At 39.0% G+C, this 23,367-nt stretch overlaps 3 protein-coding genes across 3 annotated transcripts; 2 read left to right on the top strand and 1 right to left on the bottom strand.

Moving 5' to 3' along the window:
* Window positions 1–899: 899 nt before the first annotated feature.
* LOC146391198 (uncharacterized) lies at window positions 900–4,094 on the top strand. The gene is made up of 5 exons (XM_084924041.1): window positions 900–1,117; window positions 1,439–1,533; window positions 1,722–1,822; window positions 2,537–2,692; window positions 2,790–4,094. The coding sequence occupies exons 1-5, from the start codon at window positions 990–992 to the stop codon at window positions 3,222–3,224; spliced, it is 915 nt and encodes a 304-aa protein (XP_084780167.1). The 5' UTR covers window positions 900–989; the 3' UTR covers window positions 3,225–4,094.
* Window positions 4,095–6,791: 2,697 nt separating this feature from the next.
* LOC146391197 (uncharacterized) lies at window positions 6,792–9,254 on the bottom strand. The gene is made up of 4 exons (XM_084924052.1): window positions 8,900–9,254; window positions 8,419–8,510; window positions 7,906–8,071; window positions 6,792–7,599 (listed from the first exon to the last, which is right to left on the bottom strand). Exons 1-4 carry the CDS (start codon window positions 9,018–9,020, stop codon window positions 7,460–7,462), a joined length of 519 nt encoding a protein of 172 aa, XP_084780178.1. The 5' UTR covers window positions 9,021–9,254; the 3' UTR covers window positions 6,792–7,459.
* Window positions 9,255–9,998: 744 nt separating this feature from the next.
* LOC146391196 (uncharacterized) lies at window positions 9,999–15,282 on the top strand. Its single transcript, XM_084924036.1, has 5 exons — window positions 9,999–10,272; window positions 12,970–13,064; window positions 13,247–13,347; window positions 14,025–14,180; window positions 14,282–15,282. Exons 1-5 carry the CDS (start codon window positions 10,127–10,129, stop codon window positions 14,756–14,758), a joined length of 975 nt encoding a protein of 324 aa, XP_084780162.1. The 5' UTR covers window positions 9,999–10,126; the 3' UTR covers window positions 14,759–15,282.
* The last annotated feature ends 8,085 nt before the right edge of the window (window positions 15,283–23,367 follow it).

Raw genomic sequence — 23,367 nt, 5'->3', positions numbered from 1 at the left:
AGATAATGAACAGCTTTACTGTGATATGAGGCATGCACTGGCTACACAGTTTGACCAGTTAAAGCAAGAACAGTACTTTTAAGATCACCCCACAGATTTTCACTGATATGGAAAAGTACTGTGAGCTTCAGCATATATATATATATATATATATGCTGAAGCTCACAAATAATATTCAAATAATATTCTTGTTACATTTCTCCAAATTAAAACCTGGCAATATTTGGATGGTCCTCAGAGTCACGTCAGCTGCCCCTCTATCTCCAGATGGCTGCGGATCCTGGGATGGCGGTGGCAAAGAAACTCATCCTACTGACTTGGAAGTCAACTACCCAACCAGGTTTGGAGTACTGGCTCAACAAGATGCTGTCTGTTCTACAACTGGAAAAGCTCAGACTAAATAAACTTGGCACTCGAAACTAATTTGGGACGATGTGGGGGCCTTTTTTGGCCCAGTGTAACATCGATCTGCATTTATAAGAACATTTTATGTCAACACATTTTATGACAACTTTTTCTGTAAAGTTATTTGCCAATTCATTTGTTTACCTGAGGGTTCATACATTAACTATGACTACTATTGGGAAGGATATCCTTTGTTTCTGTACCTTCTCTTCTTTTTTGAGTCTCTAATGTCAACATGGTTGTCTGTTTTTTGTGTGGAATATTTTTTTAATTAGTTCTTTATTTATATTCTGTACTAAAACTGCTAAATAAAATATTTTAAAAAATAGATGCACCAAACTTTGTTAAATGAACCGACATGTTAACTGCAGGGCTGCAGCTTCTGCACCATCTACGGCAGCACCAGCAACAAGAGAGGAGGGTGAAACTAAGGGGTGGAGAGATGTATTTAGGAAGTGACAGATTCAAGGATCTGTAGCTTTGAGTCATGATATGTTGCACTGCGGTGCAAGAACGAACCTAACAACAACCATCCTGAATTTTTACGGATTTTTTTTTTTGCTATTATTTTTAACAGAGCGACCATGGGTCAGACGCTCGACACCTTACACGCCAAACGTTACCCAGTGTCAGGTGTTGCTCCGGTGTTCGTCACCGCGACAGATGTCTCTTGGCTGTATCCAGACAGAGCGACGATGGCCCCGGCTCACAGGTAACACTCTGCGTGGTTTACTGACTGATGTGTGTGCGATCTGCTGGTCTGATTTCACTGCTAACGATTCTTATGTTTGGACTTCTATTGTTGCAAATTGCGCGATGTGATCATTCAGTGTCACAGTCTGACATCGCAGTGATACTGAAACACGAAGCCGCTGATCAAAAAGTTTATGTTAAGAAGAAACACGAAATGTGTGCAAGTATCCGAAATTTGCGCAACATTGCCGCGAACACACTATTTTATCTTCGGGTGGATTTTCTTTTTCGAAGTGAAACCGTAAGTGTTCATTCTGATCTGTTTGTTGTTGTTTGGCAGTGTGACGCCACCAAGCGTGCCAACAAAACAGGAAAAGTGTTACGACCCTGATGACAAAACACTTAAATTTGTCGATGGAGAGGATGATTTGGACTGTAAGTATAACGTGGGCACTTTTCAAACTGGCATCGAACAGATTCAACTCTTATATTAAAATAATGATAGTAATAAAATAAAAATAATTTTACCTGCATTCACATGAACCAAGGTCAAACAAAACGCATCGGCATTTATTCCTGTGATATTGATTTTTTTTTTTTTGCTTGTGTGTGATTGTTCTCAGTTTTGTATGAAGGCTTCAAATCTCTCAGAGCTCAGATGTCCTGTGGTCACGCTGTGACCCCGACCTCTCTCACCAACTGGTGTCGCAGGTTGTTGGACCAGGTAGGCCACTGAAGGTTGGCTTTGTTAAAATAAACAAGCAGACATATATAAATAAATAACAAGGGTTGGCAGGGTTGCATTGATTTTTAACAGGACAATGTTACATGAATGTGAATAAATAAAGAAATTTGAAAACAGTGGCAATTGTATCATCGTTATTTTTTGTAATGAATTGGATTGTGACTTTTACTGTCATGTAAAGAGAAAGAGAGAAAGAAGCTACGCTGACCTAAATCAACACACAGAGCAAATTGTAATTAACTGTAAATTAATTAAATTATCTCAGCAGAATCCTGCTGCGTGATCATGGAAATAAATAAAAAGGACTGAATTTTTCAGCTCCTGTCTTCTCTGTTTTAAGTTGTTGAATTTAAATCCTTTAAAGTTAAATTGCCTCTGCAATTAAACCTTTAATAGATCACACATTTCTTTTTCAACATGGTTGATTGTGCATGCTGGCTGACTGATCTGCCCTCTGCGAGGCTTCAGTGAAGCTTTGAATTACAGCTTTTCTGTTAGAGCTGTAATAATCATGTGTGTGTTTCATCAAATAATTACCACATAGCAATACAGTTCTGATGTTTTATGAAATATTTCACTATTTATGATTTTTAATCTAACTTACAGGGGAAAACAAACAACTCATCAAATTGTTTGGTGTTTTGTTTCCAACATGTGAGTCTAATCATTCTCACCTCTCCTTATTTAATAAAGGGTGAAAGCAGGTTTGTGTGTGGTGGGTCTGGTTGTGGTGCTAAGTGGACTTTTGCAGAGGTTTGTAAAATGGCTCTTCTGGACCCTCAAGAAAAGACGTACTTTCAAAAAACAATGGAATTCAACGTTGCCAGGCAGACAATTACTACTAAGTTGGTAAGCGTTTCATTTTAATATTATGTTTACTGTAAATGTAGAATTGTAATTAGACATTTCATCAGGTATTAAATGTCTCACATCTGTCTCGATGTAGTGTCCTGGATGTGGATCTTCTGTGACGAGAGAGAATGGATCAGATTTGAATGTCCTCTGTAAAGTGTGTACAGCAGTAGCAGGACGGCCGTTTGAATTCTGCTGGCAGTGTTTGAAAGAATGGAAGGGTGCACGGCTTCGAAAAGACCGCTGTGAAAACAATGGCTGCTGCAACCCGTCACTAGACACATTAGAAAAATGCCCAGATATGACATTAAATTCATATCATGGTGTCTGTGTGTGTCCCTCGGTCCGTGCCTGTCCCACTTGTGGGTTACTGTTGGAGCACAGCAAGAAGTATTGTAAATTGGTTGTTTGCCCTCGATGCAATTTGAGGTTTTGCTTTGTGTGTCTGAAGAAGCCTGCTGAATGTACAAAAACCGGGTGCATTCTTGCCCCCAGACAGACCTCTATACCTGTTTGGCACAAGAAATAATGGGAAAGAAACTTAAACACTGTGTGTAAGCACATGCTGTCCTCTGGTTAGTTACATATATAACCTGTGTCATCTCCTTAACACACATTTTTTGTTTGTATTCCTAAGTACTTCCTAAGTACGTGAGGACTGCTCTTGTTTCCTCTAAACTGTTCTGAGCAAACTTCTCTTTTAATAAAACCTTGCTATTTTTAATAAAAGTTAATATAGAAATGTAAATAAAAATGCATCTCTGGGAAGAAAACACTGCAAAACCATATTAAATCCTGTGTATTTTTCTTTCTTTCTGCCATTTTATTCCTTAGGTCCTGTAAGTGTAACACTGTCATGTAAAATGTGATCCTTTATGGTACATTATTTTTTTTAATAGTACAAATGAAATGAAAATACAGTAACTGAGTTAAAATGCTGATATTTTCATTATTGTTAGGTTACTCATACAGTGTCAGCAGGAGAAGGCGTCATCACTTTGTGCTGTTTGAGTAGGGGAATGGAGGAAAACCTGTTTTTATTCTGTTTTTTATTTGTACCCCAAAAATCTGATAATAGACAACATAAACGTTTTTAACTCTTAATCTGAGTAAAGTTTAGCTGTTTGAAGGTTAACTTAAATTTCTAGTTTCAGTGTAATTCCAGGGGATCAGTATATGTTTTACTCTATTGAAATTATTTAAAAACATTTCACAGAAGATCTTCTATTTCCTCAAATCCAAGTTCTGATATGTGATATTCCAAACTGCATCCAGAGCAAAGGAACAGAAAGGTGTCTTGCCCTTTTCCCAGATAGTGTGCGGGCAGCTGCTGAGATGGTGCCTGCATTGCTATGGTTTCCGGCAGAACAAAAGTTATAGAAAATACACATTAAGTTTTAAACATGGAACCCAAGATGATGTGTAAACCAAAAAGTTCAACTAAAAGTAAAACAAGTAAACAATGCTCATCATAATGCCTCATAGCTGAGTATAGAAGTAAATCTTGTTGTACAACATAATTCAATTAAGATGAACACTGGAAACCACCCAACAACTAAAAACTGCCCGCATCAGTGTTTGTTATGTAACCAGAACAATGTTTCACTTGGTTTATTTGTTTCTTTACATCCTGGTTGTTGTGCCAAATGGCTGCTGTGAGTGGATTCAAAAGTCCTGTTGTACAAACATTCAGATTAAATAATTTTAAGATCCAGTTTGATGCACATTCAGAACATTGCAGTGGCACAATATCACAATAATCCCCCAAACTCTTCAAATCAAATAATAAATCCAGGTCATAACACTAAAAACACAGCACCACTAGTCAGATCAATTTTGACTACACCATGCAAGTTTACAAAAGATAAATGAATAAACCCCATTAATCATTACATAAATAAATAAACCTGGACTCTCAGCAGCACTAACACTTTTATTACATAAAGTAAAACCATATAAGTGCTGATCTGCAGTCGTATGACTTCTTGTAACTGCTGAAGAGAAACTGAAAGTAGCAAAAACAAAATAAACAAATCAATCTTGGGGACGTTCCCTGGTGTGTGCAGAGGTCCGTGTCTGTGTTTACTGCTCAAAAGTGAGAAGGATAACAGGTGGGATCCAAATGAACAGAGTTCAGATAATTCTGGGAAAACTGAACCTTTAAATTTGTCTAAAGATAATGTTGTTTCACTATGAAATCAATAAAAGTTTGATTTCTACAGTTTGTTGATTGCAGGGCAAGATCTTCTAAATTCATTTTTTCTTTCTCAATGTTTGTGCAGGTAATGAATGGCCAAACACGTGGCTTTACTGCGATGTGAGTCATGAACCGATTACACAGTTTGATCAGTTAAAGAAGTTGCAGTATTTTTAAGATCCTTCCACTCATTTTCACTTCACTTCATGGACTGTGAGGTCTCAAAAGCTTCAATTTTCAAAACAAGCTTTTTCATATCTCAGTTATTTTTAGGTATTTGAGCTGAGCATGAAGAAGCTGGACTGAGAATCAGCACCTCCGAGTGTGAGACCACGGTTCTCAGCCGGAAATGGGTGGAGTTCACATCAGCACCACTGGTCTGGATTGAGCTGCTGCCCCGAGTGGAAGATTTCAAGTATCTCAAGGACTTGTTCATTAATGATGGGGGAGTGGAACGAGAGATTGACAGGCACTTTGGTGCTTTCTGGTTTCTTTATTTATTTTGCAATAATAAACACAGAAAATAATTTTGTAGGCCTGGAATGAAGGCTATCAAATAAGCATGGCAGGGGGTTGTAGAGTGCCAGAAGTTTTAAGCAGTTTTGCTATCATTTTCTCATTTTCTCTTCAGACATTTAGAACAAGTAAAATGACTTATTGTTACATGGTATTGTCCGAAAGCTAGGTAGCATTACTGATAGGGTCGTCTAGGGCACAACACCATCCCTGGAACAATCAGAGACAATTCTGCTACAATGGCAAAAGCAAGACGCACCACAGCTCTGTGTGTGATCTCGTGCAGGAGAGAGAGGACGAGACGAGCGCTGCTCCTGCCGCTTGAACCCCAGTCACTCTCATTTAGCTCCCCCGGTGCACTGCTCTTTATTGTGGTACATGAATATGCATAGGTTCATTAACATATGACATCTTACACAAGCATACATGTGAACAAAGAGTACCTGTCTCTGTGTATGTGTAGGTACCGTGTGTCAAAATATGACCCTGCGAATGACTCCCCAAAGCTAGGGTTCCGGTGCTAGGAACACAGCGGACCACCTAAACAAAAGGCTCATATACTTAAACAGATACAGAGTAGGTGTCCTCCCATAGTATAAATCAGGCAGAGAAGGTACGACCTCTCTCATGACCTAAGAATGTGTGTCCATGCCAGAATGCAGTGCTTGCAGACTACTAAGGATCAGACCTTCTATCAACATACAATTGATTATATACCTCTAAGCATATATGAGTATGTGTTTCTAAGCATAAATGACAATCCAACAATATAAACCTAAATTACATGCCCAGCACATCTTGCAATTTGAGTTATGTGCAACCAATGTTGCATCTTCTTTTGCTGACTATTAAAGACTAGTATGTGTGTAATTATAAAACACAGCATTTATCGCCAAATTTGATGCATACATGTGAACAAGTTAGCAACACCTCATTTGATGTAAACCTTTGGCCTATTTTCTTCCTGCCTGCTTATTGATTAGAGCTCATATAGATAAATGATCATATAAAATGTGATCCTTCATAATACTTTATCAAAAAATGCGGTCCAAATGTGCCAATGTTGATTTAGAAGTATTTACAGGAAGAGAAAATCTAGTACAAATTTTTCTCAAAATTCAAGTTGAAAACTGGAAGCCTTTATATTTAATTTTCTCTATGACTGTCTGACTCCTCTGAGACAGTCTTTTCTTTTATAAGCGTTAAAAAATGCAAACCAGGAGAAAGCGAGATTTCTATTTCTTTTTTTCTATATTTACATTTTAGTCGTTTAACATATTCTGGGGATTACCTTAATTGTTTGGTTGCTAATAGAACAAAACATGCTGCAGAAAATAAACACATCAATTTAAAAACTTAATCCAGAATCATTTGTGCATCAAGAAGTTTAATTATAACTGAAACACATAAACAATGATCATCATGATGCCTTTCAGCTCAGCTTGGAAAGAATTTATTAAACATGATTTCAAAAGCTGTCACTGACAGAAAAAGTGGAAACTACCAAACATTCAGGCATCAGTGATCAGAACATTAACATTTGCTGATATGCTTTATTTATCTACATCAGAAAAGGATAATGTGTAAAATGGGAACCTGAAAATACACTTGTTATTTCAGCATTTGCTTTGTGGATGTTGTTCTAGGTACCATTAGATTTATTTTGATTTCTTTCAAAAAATGTAATAATCTAAGGTTACACACACACACACACACACACACACACACACACACACACACACACACACACACACACACACACACACCCCTCTGATTGTGAGCACAGAAGGTCCACCAACTTGTTGTTATAAAAAATAGAAATTTAAATGAAAAATGTACACAATAATTCATCATTATTTATTCCAATTAATATTTAATTAGTGTCAAGCATAGATATGACACGAACCATAAAATGTAAAGAAAGTGCAAAGGAGAATGAAAACCATAGATGTCACACCAATGAGAATCATGCATTTTGTTACTTATGTGTATTTATAGTTCAGTGTTTCCTGTAACTTTGATGTATTCAGATGAATTTATTGTTGACTCTTTCAGCCTCCATCAACTTTCCTCGTCATCTGTACAGCTGAGCCGGCTTTGATTCCACAATCGGCCAGTGATGCAGAGTCGTCATCCAGTGGCTTGCCATTAAAGTGCAGTTTGATATTTTCCAAAGTGTAATCTAGAAAAACTTAACACAGATAGGGAGGGTTTTACTTTGCAGTTGCAGCTTTAGACTAAACATAACTGCACATATGTTATAAATAATCATATTATCTTCCCTGCATTAGAGTTTGATTGAAAATAAAGGTGACTGGTAGCAGTTAGCAGCTAAGCAGTTTTAGTCTAAGTGACCATACGTGTAACATAAAAAAATAAAAAAAAATAAAAATAAAAATAAGGTACATACAAAACAAAGTTTTTGAATATAGAATCACTTAGTAGTGACAAATACATTTTTTTTAATGTATTTGTTTTCAGTTTTTAAGTAACCTACCAAGGATGAAGAGCTTTTTCAGCACTTCCCCTTTAAAACAGCCCACAATCATTGCTTCCAGCTGTATCTTGTGCAGCCAAATCGAATGCCTCTGACCATCAGGACAGATAATGATGATTTCAATCATTCCTAGGAGACGAAGCCTTAATCCTTCCAGGTACTCCATCTTAAGGTTATGAGAGGTGACAGTTAGTACCTTTGTTAAACAGCGCTTAACACATTTCTTAGATTACATATCATAACAACAGAACAAAAACACAATTTTTTTTTAGAAACATGTCACCGGTTTTCTAAGTGCAACAATTTTTGAAATGCAATGAGCAACTTCAGAGTCAGTTCATGTTTTTATACCCAAATATAAAGTTACGATAAAAATGTAAGATAAAAATTTACACAAAATTAATCATTTTTCCACGTAGTATTAAATTAGTGTTGAGAGTGAAAGGAGACGTGAAATGTGAAGAAAGCTCAAATTAATGATAGACTCCTTCACCCGCCATGAACCTTCCTCACCGTCTGCACAGCTGAACTGGGCTTGATTCCACATTTGGACAGTGGTGCAGAGTCGTGGTCATGTGACTTTCCTTGATCATTCTTTGTGTATCCTAAACACACATAAGACGGGTCAGAGCGGATTTTACTTTGCAGCTTTTAGACTAAATATAGCTACAATGACATTATAAAAAACTATATTATCTTCCACGCTTTAGAGTGAACCGTAGCAGAAGTTATTGTTGAAAGTAAAGGTGGCCGGCAGCAGTTAGCAGTTATATTGATATTATACAGGTCCAAGTAACTGTATGTGTAAATTTCATGCGCTAGAGAAAAACGTAAACAAAAATATTTAAAAATGTTTGCGCTTCATTACATTTTATACATGTTTTTTACCTGAAAAAAAATGCAAAACATGTTTTAAAACATTGAATGTAAGCTCACTGAGTACCGATAATTTCATATTTTTTAAGTTTATTAATTAATGAATTAATATTTTTACCTTCGTTTGCGCAGATTTTCAGCACCCTCTTGAGGTCGCTCACGGTCACGTCTGGCAGCTGGTTCATGTGCCGTTTCACCCCCCTCCTCGGACTCACAGGCAATACAGCGGCGGCACACATCACTTTGTTAGGAAGTGAGGATGCGATCCTTTCAGGTTATCTGTCTGAAGGCAACAAGTTGTGCAAGGTGTGTTACCAATTCTTATAACTTCGCCTGAGGGGCGGGGTTGTCCATTCGTTGTTTCGTTTCAACCGGGAAATAACATTGTAAACATATAAACATGGTATTGATCTGATCTGATGTTAGTCATTATGTATAACCATATAAAAAATTAAAACATTTTAACATCCAGTTTGATGCATATTCAGAACACCACAATGACAAAAACAACACATGAAGCCCATGCACAAACTCAGATAATCCAACCCAGAGTCTCTGATCTGTAGATCGGGTACTTTCCTCAACTTTGGCTACATGATGCAAGGTCCCAAAAGTAGTGCAATCAAACCCAAACAGATTTATTTATAAAATAAATAAATAATCCTCAAATCCCAGTAGCACTAACACGGATTATGTGAAATAAAAGTGTATAAAATAATCAAGAATTCTAATCTGTAGTCACGTGACTTCTCATAACTGCTGGGTTGAAATCGAAAGGAAAAAATATCAAAACAAAAAATCTTAGGGGCATTCCCTGGTGTGTGCAGAGGGTAGGTTTAGTGTTTAATGTTTCTTCAGACAGCTGAAAGGATAACTGGTGAAATCCAAATGAAACGATTGGGAAATCAGGGACAGGGGAAGGAGGGGGGAAAGGGAAGGACTGGGAATTCACCATCTTGATTTTTCAAGAGTTAAATAAAGTGTGTCATCTATTTACTGTCTTTAAATTCACTTTCATATAATCGTTCACAAAGGTTCTACCACATCACACCTTTTAATGCTGGCTGGAGGATTTAATAATCTTAATGAAAGTCTCAAAAAGTTTTATATCCCAGACTTCAAGTAATTGTTTTTACTTTTTGCCTTGCATTTACCAGTTTTGTAAAGGACTTTTTCTTCGCTCTTCTCAGAGGTGCGAGCCTGAAACACACATAGGCGCGCACGCGCGAATAGAGAGAGGGAGGAGCATCGCTGCCTACATACAGCGCAGACAAAAGCAACTCTCAGTCCATCCCAGGATATTCTTCCGTGACCAGACACAGAACGCCGTGACAGTAAAAGCCAGATGTTCAACCGGACCACAGGTGTGCCTTCACCTTACCCAGATTTAGGTGTTGCTCCGTTCATCAGCGTGCCACATGTCTATCGCCTGTATCCAGAGTTTCCCGCGTACAGAGCGACGATGGCCCCATACCCGGCTCCGCAGCACAGGTAACACTGCGTGCACCTGTTGCTCTGATTCCACTGGCTTTTTTTTGTTATTGTTGTAAACTGCGCGATGTGATCGTTCAGTGTCACAGTCTGGCGTCACAGCAGAGGCGGAGCCAGACACTATACACCCGTGGCTTAGCTCTAAAGGGTAGTATGCATGGCGGGGGGCGGTAGAAATGACTGAAAAACATGCTGTGAAGATTTATTAGGCTGTGTTTTGAGTTTTGTTCGAAATAGAATAACTTCATATAAGAAAAAGAATATCACACATGCATGACATATGTGTACTTATATATCTACTTTTTCTACCTTTTCACCATATATCTACTTTTTTAATTAGGCAGCAAGGGAGAACAAAATCAGGGCTATATCAAGGCACGGGGACTAAACCCCAGTTCAACCAGACCCAGAACTGATCTGGAATTAAAACAGGACTACAACAGTTCAAAATCAGGACTATAGGACTTAACCAAGACAGAACTAGAATCAAAACTAGATGATAGTCGCACTGAAAATCATTATAGACCTGCACTACAGTTATTTTTTTTAATTCTACCAAAGTCCACTATTTAGATTCAGAAAAGTTTATTTAACTATTTAGCCTTGTTGTGCTTATCATCAACTTATCATAAACCAGATTTTTACATACTCTCCAGATAAAAACACAAACACTTTTTTAATTGTAAAAAATTAAATCAGACTAAATGTTTATTTTTTTAGATTAATAAATATAAAAAAAACATATTTGTTAAATTTAAGAGTAAACAGAGAAACTATATGTATTTCTTAGTTGCAAATGGCACCAAATTTTATTCAAAACTGAGCCACACTTATGGAGCTGCACAATTCTTTTCCTGGTGTTTTGGTTGTTATCTCTTGATTTTCCCATGTCAAAGAAACGGGCTCTGTGTTTTGCCTTATATGCATCCACAGGTGTGCCACCAATTTACTCACATGGACTCACATCGACTTTACTCCTAAATCAGAAGCTTCTTAAGCTCAGAATGGAATCGTCTGCAGTTTTCTTATTAATTAAAAATAAACTTAGTGTATATGTACTCTTAAATTTGATGACAGTGATACAAAAATAGACATCTCTCTCTTTATTCTGACATTTAACTAATTTAAAGGTATTTAAATATTTATTTATCTAAAACAAAAAAGTTTACTCTAAATTGATGTTTAACAGTAAAACACTTCCCTAAAGTGTATGTAAATATCTGGTTTCAATTGTGAATATACTGCTGTGTATTGAAATTTCTCTTGTTTTGCATAGAAATGTATTGAACAACATACAGCATAATATATAAAATAACAATTACCTGAGTAAGGTAAGGCTGCCCCGGGGCCTCCTCCCGGTGGGACATGCCCGGAAGACCTCACCCAGAAGGCGTCCAGGAGGCATCCTTGTCAGATGCCCAAACCACCTCAGCTGGCTCCTTTCAATGTGGAGGAGCAGCGGCTCTACTCTGAGCCCCTCCCATCCGGGAGGGGCTCTAGCTCTAAGGGAGAGGCCAGCCACCCTTTGGAGGAAGCTCATTTTTGCCGCTTGTATCCGGACGTAGATCGACCGGTAAATTGAGAGCTTCGCTTTTACACTCAGCTCCCTCTTCACAACGACGGACCGGTGCAGCGTCCGCATCACTGCAGCCGCAGCACAAATCCGTCTGTCGATCTCCAGCTCCCTTCTCCCATCACTCGCGAACAAGACCCCGAGATACTTGAATTCCTCCACCTGGGGCAGGAACTCATCCCCTACCCGGAGTCGGCACTCCACCCTTTTCCGGCTGAGAACCATGGCCTCAGATTTGGAGGTGCTGATCCTCATTCCCGCTGCTTCACACTTGGCTGCGAACCATTCCAGTGCAAGCTGGAGGCCTTCACCTGATGAAGCCAACAGAACCACTTTATCCGCGAAAAGCAGAGATGAGATTCTGAGGCCACCAAAGTGAAAGCCCTCCGCCACTTGGCTGCGCCTAGAAATCCTGTCCATAAAAATTATGAACAGAACCGGTGACAAAGGGCAGCCCTGGCGGAGCCCATCACCCACCAGGAATGAGTCCGACTTATTGCCGGCAATGCAAACCAAGCTCTTGCAACGGTTGTATAGGGATCGAATGGCCCGTAGCAATGGGCCAGACACCCCATACTCCCGCAGCACCTCCCACAGGACACCCCGAGGGACTCGGTCGAATGCCTTCTCCAAGTCCACAAAACACATGTAACTTTTGCCCCCTGATAGGGTCTCCCATGGCAAATTGGTCCTGAGTGAGGGACCAGACAAAGAGCGATTTAGAAGACCCTCATGAACAAAACATTAGGGGAACAGTTTACCCTGCCCGGGATACTGGGGCCCCGCCCTGGAGCCAGGCCCGGGGAGGGTGCCCGAGGGCGAGCGTCTGGTGGCCGGGCCTTAGTCCACGGGGCCTGGCCGGGCACAGCCCGAAAAGGGGACATGGGCCCATCCTCCCGCAGGCCCACCACCTGCAGGAGGCGCCATAGGGGTCAGGTGCATTGTGTGCCGGGCGTCGGCCAGGAGCGGAGTGATCCCCGGCTGCCAAGACTGGCAACTGGGAAACACAAAGCCGCTGATCACAAACGTCATGTTAAAAAGAAGTATCTGCCTCTAGGAAAAGTATTCTTCTTTGAAGTCCAACTGGAAGTGTTCATTCTGATCTGTTTGTTGTTGTTTCTCAGTGTGACGCCTTCAAGCGCGCCAACAAAACAGGAGAAGTGTTACAACCCTCACGACCCCACACTTACATTTGTAGATGGAGAGGATGATTTGGACTGTAAGTATCATGTGGGCACTTTTCAAAGTGACATCGAACCAATTCAAATCTAAAATATAAATAATGAAAAGAATTTAAAAAAATAGTTTTACGTGTTTTCACACTAACCAGAGTAAAAAAGAATGCATGCGCATTTATTCGTGTGTGACATTGATTTTTTACTTCTGTGTGATTGTTCTCAGTTTTGTATGAAGGCTTCATATCTCGCAGAGCTAAGATGTCCTGTGGTCACGCTGTGACCCCGACCTCTCTCACCAACTGGTGTCGCAGGTTGTTGGACCAGGTAGGCCACTGAAGGTTGGCTTTGTTAAAATACACAAGCAAACAAATAAAAACAGCATCCGGCAGGGTTGCGTTGATTCTTAACAGGACTATGTTACATCTACGTGAATAAATAAAGAATAATGAAAACAGTGGCCAATACATCATTGTTTTTTATTGGTGTGACTGTAACGCTTACTGCCATGTAGCGGAGACAGAAAGAAGCTACGCTGACTGAAATCAACACACAGAGCGTTGAACTGCTATAAATTCATGAACTTCTCTCAGCAGAAACCTGCTGTGCTCTCAAGGAAATAAATAAAAAGTCAGAAATGTTCAGCTTCCGTCTTCTCTATTGTAACTTGTAGCATTTAAATGATTTAAGTTAAATTGCCTCTGCACTAAACCTGTAATACATCAGTGAGGCTTCAGTGTAGCTTTGAATTCCACCTGTTCTGTTACAGCTGTGATAATTTCAGTGTTTCTCTAACGTAAAGAGCATAAATGACTTTCAGACAACATATAGCAACAAAACTCTGTGTTTCATCAAATATTTGTACATATAGCAGGACATTTCTGATGTATGATGAAATATTTCTTAATAATGTAACTTCTTGAAAAAACTCATCAACTTGTTTGGTGTTTTGTTTCCGACATGTGAGTCTAATCATTCTCTCACCTCTCCATATTTTAATAAAGGGTAGAAGCAGGTTTGTGTGTGGTGGGTCTGGTTGTAGTGCTGAGTGGACTTTTGCAGAGGTTTGTAAAATGGCTCTTCTGACCCCTGAAGAAATGGAGTACTTTCAAAAAACCATGGAATTCAACGCTGCCAGGCAGACACTTACTACTAAGTTGGTAAGTGTTTCATCAACATTCATCAAAAATATACTGTGAATTTAGACTTGATAGACATTTTGCTATTTATAAAATGTTACCCCACCTCTGTCTCCATGTAGTGTCCTGGCTGCAGATCCGCTGTGACGAGAGAGAATGGGTCAGATTTGAATGTCCTCTGTAAAGTGTGCACAGCAGTAAAAGGACGGCCGTTTGAATTCTGCTGGCAGTGTTTGAGGGAGTGGAAGGGTGCACGGCCTCGGAAAGACCGCTGTGGAAATCGTGGCTGCTGCAACCCATCACTAGAAACACTAAAGAAATGCCCAGATATCAAATTCCATGGGTATGACGATGAGTTTGAGTCCGAGTATGAGGATGAGGATGAGTTTGATTCTGGAGTCCTTGTTTGTCCCTCTGTCCGTGCCTGTCCTACCTGTGGTTTGCTGTTGGAGCACAGCACGATGGCTTGCCCATCAGTTGATTGCCCTCGATGTAATGTGACATTTTGTTTTGTGTGTCTGAAAAACTCTGGCGAATGTTTGACCAGTTGCATTGCTGCCCCCAGACAGACCTCTATACCTGTGTGGAAGAAGAAATAATGGGAAAGAAACAAGGCTGATAAGTTTTTCTTTCATTTATTGAGAGTGCCTTTTCTAAATGAATTCACTATGCCATGTTTTAAATTCTCTGCTTTGAATAACATCACATAATAAATATAAATTGTTGTGTTTTATTACTGAGAAATTTACTACCAGATGTGATCTTTACAGTTGTGTCATGTCTGAAGTCTAATGATAAATCTGAAAAATGTTGTTCATTTATAAACTTAGAGTAAGATTAAACATTCTGTGTGCACATTTTGTCCTCTGGTTAGTTACATATGTAACACAGGTTGTTGTCTCCTAATCACACATTTTGATTGTATTCCTAGCTACACATTGATAAATTGTTTAGAGAAAATGTTTCTTTTAGTAAAATTTAGTTATGTTTAGTCAATCAGTATCAATGTAAATAAAAACGTATCTCTTGGGAAGGAAAGCCAGCAAAACCAACTTCAATAAAATCCTGTGGATTTTTATTTATTCCTTAGGTCCTGCAAGTGAACACTGTCATGTAAAATGTGGTCTTTCATTATAGATTATATAAAAATGATCCAAATGAAATATTGACTTAACAGTTAAATTAATACAGTAACTGAGTTAAAATGCAGATATTGTCATTATTGTTAGGTTGCTTATACAGTATCAGTAGGAGAACGCTTCATCACTTTGTTCTGCTGAGTTGGGAAATGCAGGAAAATCAGTTTTCTTTATTCTTCATTTGTACAAAAAAATGATAAAGACAGTATAAATATATTTAACTCTTAATCTGATTAAAGTTTAGCAGTTTGAAAGTTAATTAATTTTTTAGTTTCAGTGTGATTCCAGAGGATCAGTATTTTACTCTGTTTAAGTTATTTAAAAGCATTGTTAACTTATTCACATGGATTGCGCTGAGGTAAACATTTTGTAGAAGAACTTCTATTTCCCCAAATCCAAGTTATGATATGTGATATTCAAAGGAGCAGCTTCCAGAGCAAAGGGGCAGAAAGGTGTCTCTTTCTCAAGACGATTGAAGTTTACCAGGTTAGCCAAAACATCTGTTCTCCTTGCTCCCAAAGTCCCACTGCTGCTCATTTCCTGCTTGGCCACACCTGCTTTGACCTCTTCCTGACGTAGGTGGTGTTCTTCTTTGTAGAGTTGGGTGTCTCAAGACCGGTCTTGGTCTTGAGACCACTTTTACATGGTCTTGGTCTTGCTGTCTCAGATCGACATAGTGGTCGGGAGATTTAGAGTCAACAGTATCCATGACACACAACGTAACGTTCGATAATGTGTCGTGCGCAAAAGCATCAGCTCTAAGAGGCGTGCTTAGAGAGTACTTTGTAGTGAATTAGAAGAATCGACTCCCATTGAGCGAGAGCCGGCTCCTCGCTTAATTTCCTTTCGCTGCTCAGCTCTCACACAGTGGCTCAGCTATGCTCCAATCCCTCCATATTGTGGCCAAACACATGCGAGGATATAGGATAATATCATTATGTGAAAAACAGAGAGGGTGAGAGACGCGACAGTCAAGTGGAGCGTGCGTCTGTCCTCTCAGTAAGTGAGTGAGACAGTAGACAGCAGTGAAGAGGAGTGCATCGCAAAAACACATAAATATGCCTGACACCTGTAAACGAAGCAGCATCTGGCTGCAGTTTAAAGACTTTTTTGTCTCGGTCTTGGTCTCGTCTCAACTTTGTCTTGGTCTTGACTCGGTCTGTCTTGGTCTTGCTCTTGTCTTGGTCTCAATACCCTCTGGTATTGTCTTGGTCTTGGTTTAGGCGGTCTTGAATACAAGTCTACCTCTTTGCCCCATCACCAGGTTGCTCACCTGGGCCTTTAGTCTCAGATGTCCACTGGAAACTACCTATTAACTAGAACTGTCCATGTCAGTGTTTGGTATGTAACCAGAACAATGTTTGGTTTGGTTTTTTGCTTCTTTACATTCTGGTTTTTGTGCCAAATGAAGGCTAGGAGTGGATTCATAAGTCCTGTTGTACAAACATTCATATTAAATATTTTCAACACCCAGTTTGATGCACATTTAGAACACTGCAGTGGCAAAATTAACACAATAATCCTCCAAACTCTCCAAATAAAGTAATAACTCCAGGTCATAATGGTAGAAACACAGCGCCACTGGTCAGATCAACTTTGACTGTGTGGTTCAAGTTTACCAAAGAAAAAGTGATAAAACCCATAAATCATCACATGAATAAATAAACCTGGAGCCTTAGCAGCAATAACACTCTGATTGTATCACGTAATATCATATGGACTGATCTGCTGTCATATGGCTCCTTGTAACTGCTAGAGAGAAACTGAAAGTGAAAAAAACAAAATAAATAAAACGATCTTGGGGACGTTCCCTGGTGTGTGCAGAGGTCAGTTTCTTTGTTTACTGCTCAAACCTGAGAACGATAACAGGTGGCATCCAAATGAACAGAGTGCGGATAATTCTGGGAAAAACTGAAATTTTTAATTTGTCCCAAGATGATGTGGTTTCACTATGAAAGCAATAAAAGTTTGACTTCTACAGTTTAGCATATTGTTGTTTGCAGGGCAACATCTAAATTAATTTTTCCTCTTTTTTTGTGCAGGTAATGAATGGCTTTACTGTGTTGTGAGCGATGCACTGATTACACAGTTTAACCAGTTAAAGAAGTAGCAATATTTTAAAGATCCTTTCACACATTTTCACTTTACATCAGGGACTGTAAGGCCACAAAAGCTTCAGCTTCTTCTTTTGGAGAAGGAATTTTCAAAACAAGCTTTTTCATAGCTCAGTCATTTTCCAGGTAATGAAGCTGAGTAGGAAGAAGCTGGGATGAGAATCAGCACCTCCAAGTCTGAGGCCATGGTTCTCAGCTGGAGATGGGTGGAATCAGCACATGTGGTCAGGGATGAGCTGCTGCCCCGAGTGGAGGACTTCAAGTATCTCGAGGACTTGTTCATGAGTGATGGGGGACCGGAGTGAGAGACTGACAAGCACTTTAGTGCTTTACTGGTTAAGTGTGGTGAAGAGAGCTGAGTGTAAAAGTGAAGCTGGTGATTTACATGTTAATCTATGTTCTTCCCCTCACCCATGGTCATGAGCTGTGGGTAGTGACTGTGAGAGTTAGACTGTGGATACAAGCCACAGTTTCGTCTGAAGGGTGAGGGCTCAGCCTTAGAGATAGAGTGCTATCATAGTTGTTGTTATCGTCATTTTATTAAAATCATGCAATAATAAATGTGGGGAATTCCAGTGGTTTTGTAGATGGGGAAATAAACATGACAGAGGTTTTTAGAGTCTCAGGGGAAATCCTGTGTTTAAAGTACTTTCACTATCACTTTCTCTTCAGACATTTAGAATACATCACATGAGTTACTGTTAAATAATTTGTAAAAGCTGAGCATTACATGGTCAGTTTATGTCATTATTCAGTTCGTGTAACTAATGTTGCACCTTTTAATATTTTACTGAATATGAAAGACTTGCGCGTAACTGTAAAACATATTATTATTATTATTATTGATATAAACCTGTGGATTTTTCTTCCTTCCTGCCTCGTTATTCAGCATATAATGATCATGTATAATTTGATTCCTTATAATACTTTATAATTCTATTTCTTCAACATTTACACCTGAGGCATTTCACATCTGAAAAAGATTTCCTGTGTCTTTGTAGTGGAACATAACATGTCACAAAATAATAAACAATTAGATTTAAAAATATAATCCAAGATCATTTGTGAACCAAAATGTTCAAATTAATCTGAAACACAGAAATAATACTCATTACGATGCATGGCAGATCAGTTTGGAAATAATTTATTAAACATGATTTGAAAATTATTTCAAATGTTGCCATTGACATAAAAAAACCGGAAACTACTAAACACAGGCTACAGGAATCCTTCTTCTATTTATGTACATCATAAAAGGATAATGTTGTGTAAAATAGGAAAACAAATTTAGTTTTTCAGCTTTTACCTTGTGGATGTTGCTCTGTGTACTGCTACATTTATTTTCATTTCTTCCTAAAATTATAATAATATGAGGTTACACACGCGCGCGCGCGCGCGCGCACACACACACACACACACACGCACACACACACGCACGCACACGCACACACGTTTAAAATTTATATTCGATATAAAGGTGATATTCTCTTTACTTATTGTTTAAGTGATTCGTGTGAGCGAAAAGATCAGAAATCTAAAAGGCTCTGTTTCAGACTGCGGATCTGTGTGATGTCAGTGAGAGGAGAAAATCCTAATTTGTCATCCCTGGAACAGAAGCCCCACCAACGTAAATAAAATAAAATAAAATAAAATAAAATAAAATAAAATAAAATAAAATAAAAACTTACAGGGCCATTAATCATTGTATATCCCGAGCTCCTCCTGAGAACCGGACTATTCATTTATGCGTGCGAGTGAGCGAGCTCCATGTAAAAGCCGTAAAATGAAGAAATGATGAGAGAAGGAAAGTCGGAGATGCCAGACTTAAATCAAAATGATGCGTTTTCTCCTCTGCGCGTATTTATAAGTCAGTCCATCCTGTTATTTTGACGTGGTCACATGAACTCCTTCATCCTCCGTGAACCTTCCTCACCACCTGCACAGTCGAGCCGGCTTTGATTCCACAATCGGCCAGTGATGCAGTGGGCCTGTCCAGTGGCTTGCCATCAACGTGCAGCTTGACATTTTCCTCAGTGCATCCTAAAACACCTTAAGACAGGACAGAGAGGATTTTACTGTATCACACTGATACATATTTAAGTAGGCTAACTGCGTGTGTAACATTTCAAGCAAAACAAATCTGTTTAAGATGTTTGCGCGTTTGTTCCACATTCCCCCCCCAAAATAAATAAATAAATAAATTAATTAATTAATTAATTAATTAAAAAAAATAAAATAACATAAAATAACATAAAAGCATACTAACAAAAAAAAAACCCCAAAACAAACAGAATATGTTTTATAATATTTGCATGTAGATACTATGCTATGAAACTAAGCACTGATAATTAAATTTTTAAATGTATTTGTTTTCACATTTTAGGTTATTTACCTAGGATGACGAACGTCTTCAGCACTTCCACTATGAAAGAACTCACAGCCATATTAAACATTTCGGTGTGCAGCGGCATCAGATGCCCCTGACCTGCAGGCGTGACAACGACGACTCCTGCCATTGCTTTGTTTATGAGGCGAATGTGCCTTCCTTCCAGCTTCTCCGTCCAAAGATTACGCGAGGTGACGGTTTGTTTACGCTACTTATACCTCCCACTCGGGGTTAGAGGCAGGCTGTTGTCAGTTCGTTGTTTCGTTTTAACAGGGAAATAAAATGCTAACGTATCATCATTGGGTTTTTTTCAGTTATGATGATATTCAAGCCATTATTAACATCTTTTTAAAAACGAAGTGAAAGCATTTCTGTCTTCTTTTGTATTGTTTCGCAGGCAAAAATGTACATGTACAAAGACATGGGTAATTAGGTAAGATAATTTCAGTTGTTTAATCAGTCCTTATTTATTCTTATTTAATGCTTTTTCTTTATTTCCATGACTATTTACATTGTAGATGAACACATATGGAATTATGTGGTAACCAAAAAATGTGAAATAACTCAAAATATGTTTTATATTTTAGATTCTTCAAAGTACACTAACTAAAATAGTTTTCCAACAGTCTTGAAGGAGTTCCCAGAAATGCTGGGAACTTGTTGGCTCTTGCCCCTTAGCTCTACGATCAATCTCATCCCAAAGTAATTCACCTGAACAGTAGCGGTTTTTGACATGGGCGACATGGTTCGTTGCCCAGGGCGGCATCGTGGTGGGGGGGCGCCATCACGGGCATCGGCATAAAAAAGTTGATTGCACCCATGCTGCACCGACATCATGCCAGCGCATTTTTGGGATTGCATGGTCACCGATCGGTTTTCTATCGCGCATTAAGAGCGCCGTCTGTTTGCAAGATGCGCCTGCTGCTTGGGCGGTGGGGGATTCTCTGGCTGGCTGAAGCGGCATCTAATAACCAGCTCGCAAAATAAAACAAAATGAAAACAAATCAACAAACACGAAACCACCAAACATTATGATACAGACTTATAATTTGCATTTAATGATGGCCCAGCTAAACGCAAACCGGATAGGATGGCATGTTGCTGCAGGATGCTGTGGTAGCCATGCTAGTTCAGTGTGCCTTCAGTTTTGAATAAATCCCCAACAGTGTCACAAACAAAGCATCCCCACACCATCACCCTTCCCCCTTCATGCTGGGAACCATACATGTAAAGACCATCTGTCTGGGCCGATTCTAGAGATGCATATATGAGTGGGCAAACAGAAATGTAAAAGAGGCACATGATAGCAACGGAGGTGAGAAAGGAGTGGGGTGCACTGTATAACTGTTTTTATGTAATTGGATTGCACTTTGTCTCTGTAGCCCCTTGTCTCGATCAAGTGCTGCTTTTGACAGTGCTGCAATATTTCCGACAGGGGAAACAGAAGCATGTATCCTATACAACTGAGTACTCCAGCCACGGTCGAGTGCAGTACCATGCATAAATGATCTTAATGTTGTACACCAAATTCACATTTGGGGTAATTACCCAGTATTTGCTGGGATGGTGTATTGCTATTTCAGTCACTGGGTAGCTGAGTGGGATGCTTTGGCGTAGCAATTTCTTCATTTTGCTCTGCCCTGCCTACTGAGAAACCTGACACATACTAACAGTGATATGTTTAGCTGCATGTTCTCCTTAAATTGCTGGCTGTCTGATTTCCAAAAAAGTATGTGGGCTTCATAGGTAATTGGGAAACTTTCTGGAGGAAACCTGGTCTTGTTAGGACAGACAGCATCCATCCCACTTTGGATGGAGCAGCTCTCATTTCTAGAAATCTGGCCTAATTTATTAAACCTCCCCAAAATATCACTATCCAGAGTTGGGACCAGGAAGCAGAGTTGAAGTCTTACACGCCTCTCTGCAGCTTCTGTCCTCCTGTTATTCCCCCCAAACCCTATCCCCTTAGAGACTGTGTCAGCTCCCAAACAGACAAAAACATACTAAAAACCAGCAAAAAACAGACTTAAACATGACAAATCACAAATAAAGAACAATACAGTACCCACATCTACACCAAATAGTAAAACAGTAAAATGTGGAATAATAAACTGTAGTTCTCTCTCTTCCAAGTCTCTGTTAGTACATGTGTTAATAATTGATCAACAAACTGATTTACTCAGCCTTACAGAAACCTTGTTACTGCAGGATAATTATGTTTGTTTAAATGAATCAACACCGAGTACTAACTATCGGCACCACAGGCCTTCAAGCTGGCAGCAGTTAACCCGTTACTTCAAAAGCCATTTCTTGACCCAGTGGTCAATTATAGGCCTTCCTTCCTTTCATATTAAAAATTCTTGAAAGAATAGTTATCAAACAGATAACAGATCTTAATGTCAAAGTCACGTTAGGTCACAGAATTTCTGCTATTGCTCAGATTCATGTTCATGCTCACGTTCAGACTTTTTTCAACGTTTATGTTTGCATGTTCCTGTTATATACTATACTGTTGATGGACATCTGTTGTTGACACAAAAAAAGATTTGTTTTGATCAGACACTGGCAAGATTAATATTGCTTTTGGAATAAGCCACATGCAACCAAATAGATCAGGGTGAAAATCCCCCAAAAAGTAACAACTTTTCTCTTTTCTTTTCTAACTATAGGGAATGTTCTCTGAATTCCTATTACTTCATGTTCATGTCTCCAAATAAATTTTTGAGAAAACTGACTTTATTCTCACACCCACAATCTGTGGATGAGCTAAAAGACATTATAAAAGAAAAGTTAAAACTTGACTATGACTTTAGCTTATCATATGAAGACCCAGACTTTGACAGGCAGCTTTGTTCACTTCTAGATATTGAGGAGCTTCTTCAGAAAGCTGTTGTAAAAGTTGGTAGACCAGATAGTGGAACTATCACCACTATCTGGTCTACCCCATGCCATGACTCCAGACAGGGTTTAAAGATGGCCTCAGGATTTCCCAATTCCTACATTTTCCTATGAGATAGAACTCGTACTTGGTGAGGGTGATGTTGCTTATGAGAGAAAAGGAAAGGCTCTCAAGTTGTTTAGGGAACAAAAGCATGACATTCTTGAAATTCTTGCAGCTAAAATGCATAGTTTCAATGCATATCCCAGTGATCGGGACATATCAGTGGTAGCCGAAACTCTTGTCACTAAGCATCCTTGTCTAAAGGAGCCTGGATCACAGACAGGTCAGCATGGGTGCAAAAATAGGACGTTTAAGATGGGGAACTATCATGCTAAATTGAGTCGGGTTTAATCTGTAAACCTAAAAGTTCAAATAAAGGTTAAGCATGTAAATGATGTTCACCACAATGCCCATTATTTGGTGTAGAAAGGAATCTCCGTATTAAAAGCATGATTTCAAATGTTGTTCAGATGAATACTGGAAACTACCTAACACACCCTCATCAGTTTGATATGTAACCAGAACAATGTTTGTTTAGTTTATTTTTTTTGCTGCTTCACATCCGGCTTGTGCCAAATGATGGCTATGAGTGAATTCATCAGTGCTGTTGTATAACCATATAAAAAAT

Source organism: Perissodus microlepis, chromosome 3 (genome assembly GCF_051167445.1).
Source record: "Perissodus microlepis isolate ML-2025 ecotype Zambia chromosome 3, ASM5116744v1, whole genome shotgun sequence".
Classification (NCBI taxonomy): Eukaryota; Metazoa; Chordata; class Actinopteri; order Cichliformes; family Cichlidae; genus Perissodus; species Perissodus microlepis.
The sequence above is the reverse complement of the archived record's forward strand: the minus strand, read 5'-3'. Positions and strand labels throughout refer to the sequence as shown.

Excerpts from the sequence above, each read along its gene's own strand:
- LOC146391197 (XM_084924052.1), bottom strand. The coding sequence starts at position 9,020 with ATGTGTGCCGCCGCTGTATTGCCTGTGAGTCCGAGGAGGGGGGTGAAA. Across the intron at positions 8,511-8,899 it reads GAAAATCTGCGCAAACGAAG|GATACACAAAGAATGATCAA; the intron begins GTAAAAATATTA and ends ATGTGTGTTTAG. Across the intron at positions 8,072-8,418 it reads CCAGTTCAGCTGTGCAGACG|ATGGAGTACCTGGAAGGATT; the intron begins GTGAGGAAGGTT and ends CATAACCTTAAG.
- LOC146391196 (XM_084924036.1), top strand. The coding sequence starts at position 10,127 with ATGTTCAACCGGACCACAGGTGTGCCTTCACCTTACCCAGATTTAGGT. Across the intron at positions 10,273-12,969 it reads TACCCGGCTCCGCAGCACAG|TGTGACGCCTTCAAGCGCGC; the intron begins GTAACACTGCGT and ends GTTGTTTCTCAG. Across the intron at positions 13,348-14,024 it reads GTCGCAGGTTGTTGGACCAG|GGTAGAAGCAGGTTTGTGTG; the intron begins GTAGGCCACTGA and ends ATTTTAATAAAG.
- LOC146391198 (XM_084924041.1), top strand. The coding sequence starts at position 990 with ATGGGTCAGACGCTCGACACCTTACACGCCAAACGTTACCCAGTGTCA. Across the intron at positions 1,823-2,536 it reads GTCGCAGGTTGTTGGACCAG|GGTGAAAGCAGGTTTGTGTG; the intron begins GTAGGCCACTGA and ends TATTTAATAAAG. Across the intron at positions 2,693-2,789 it reads AGACAATTACTACTAAGTTG|TGTCCTGGATGTGGATCTTC; the intron begins GTAAGCGTTTCA and ends GTCTCGATGTAG.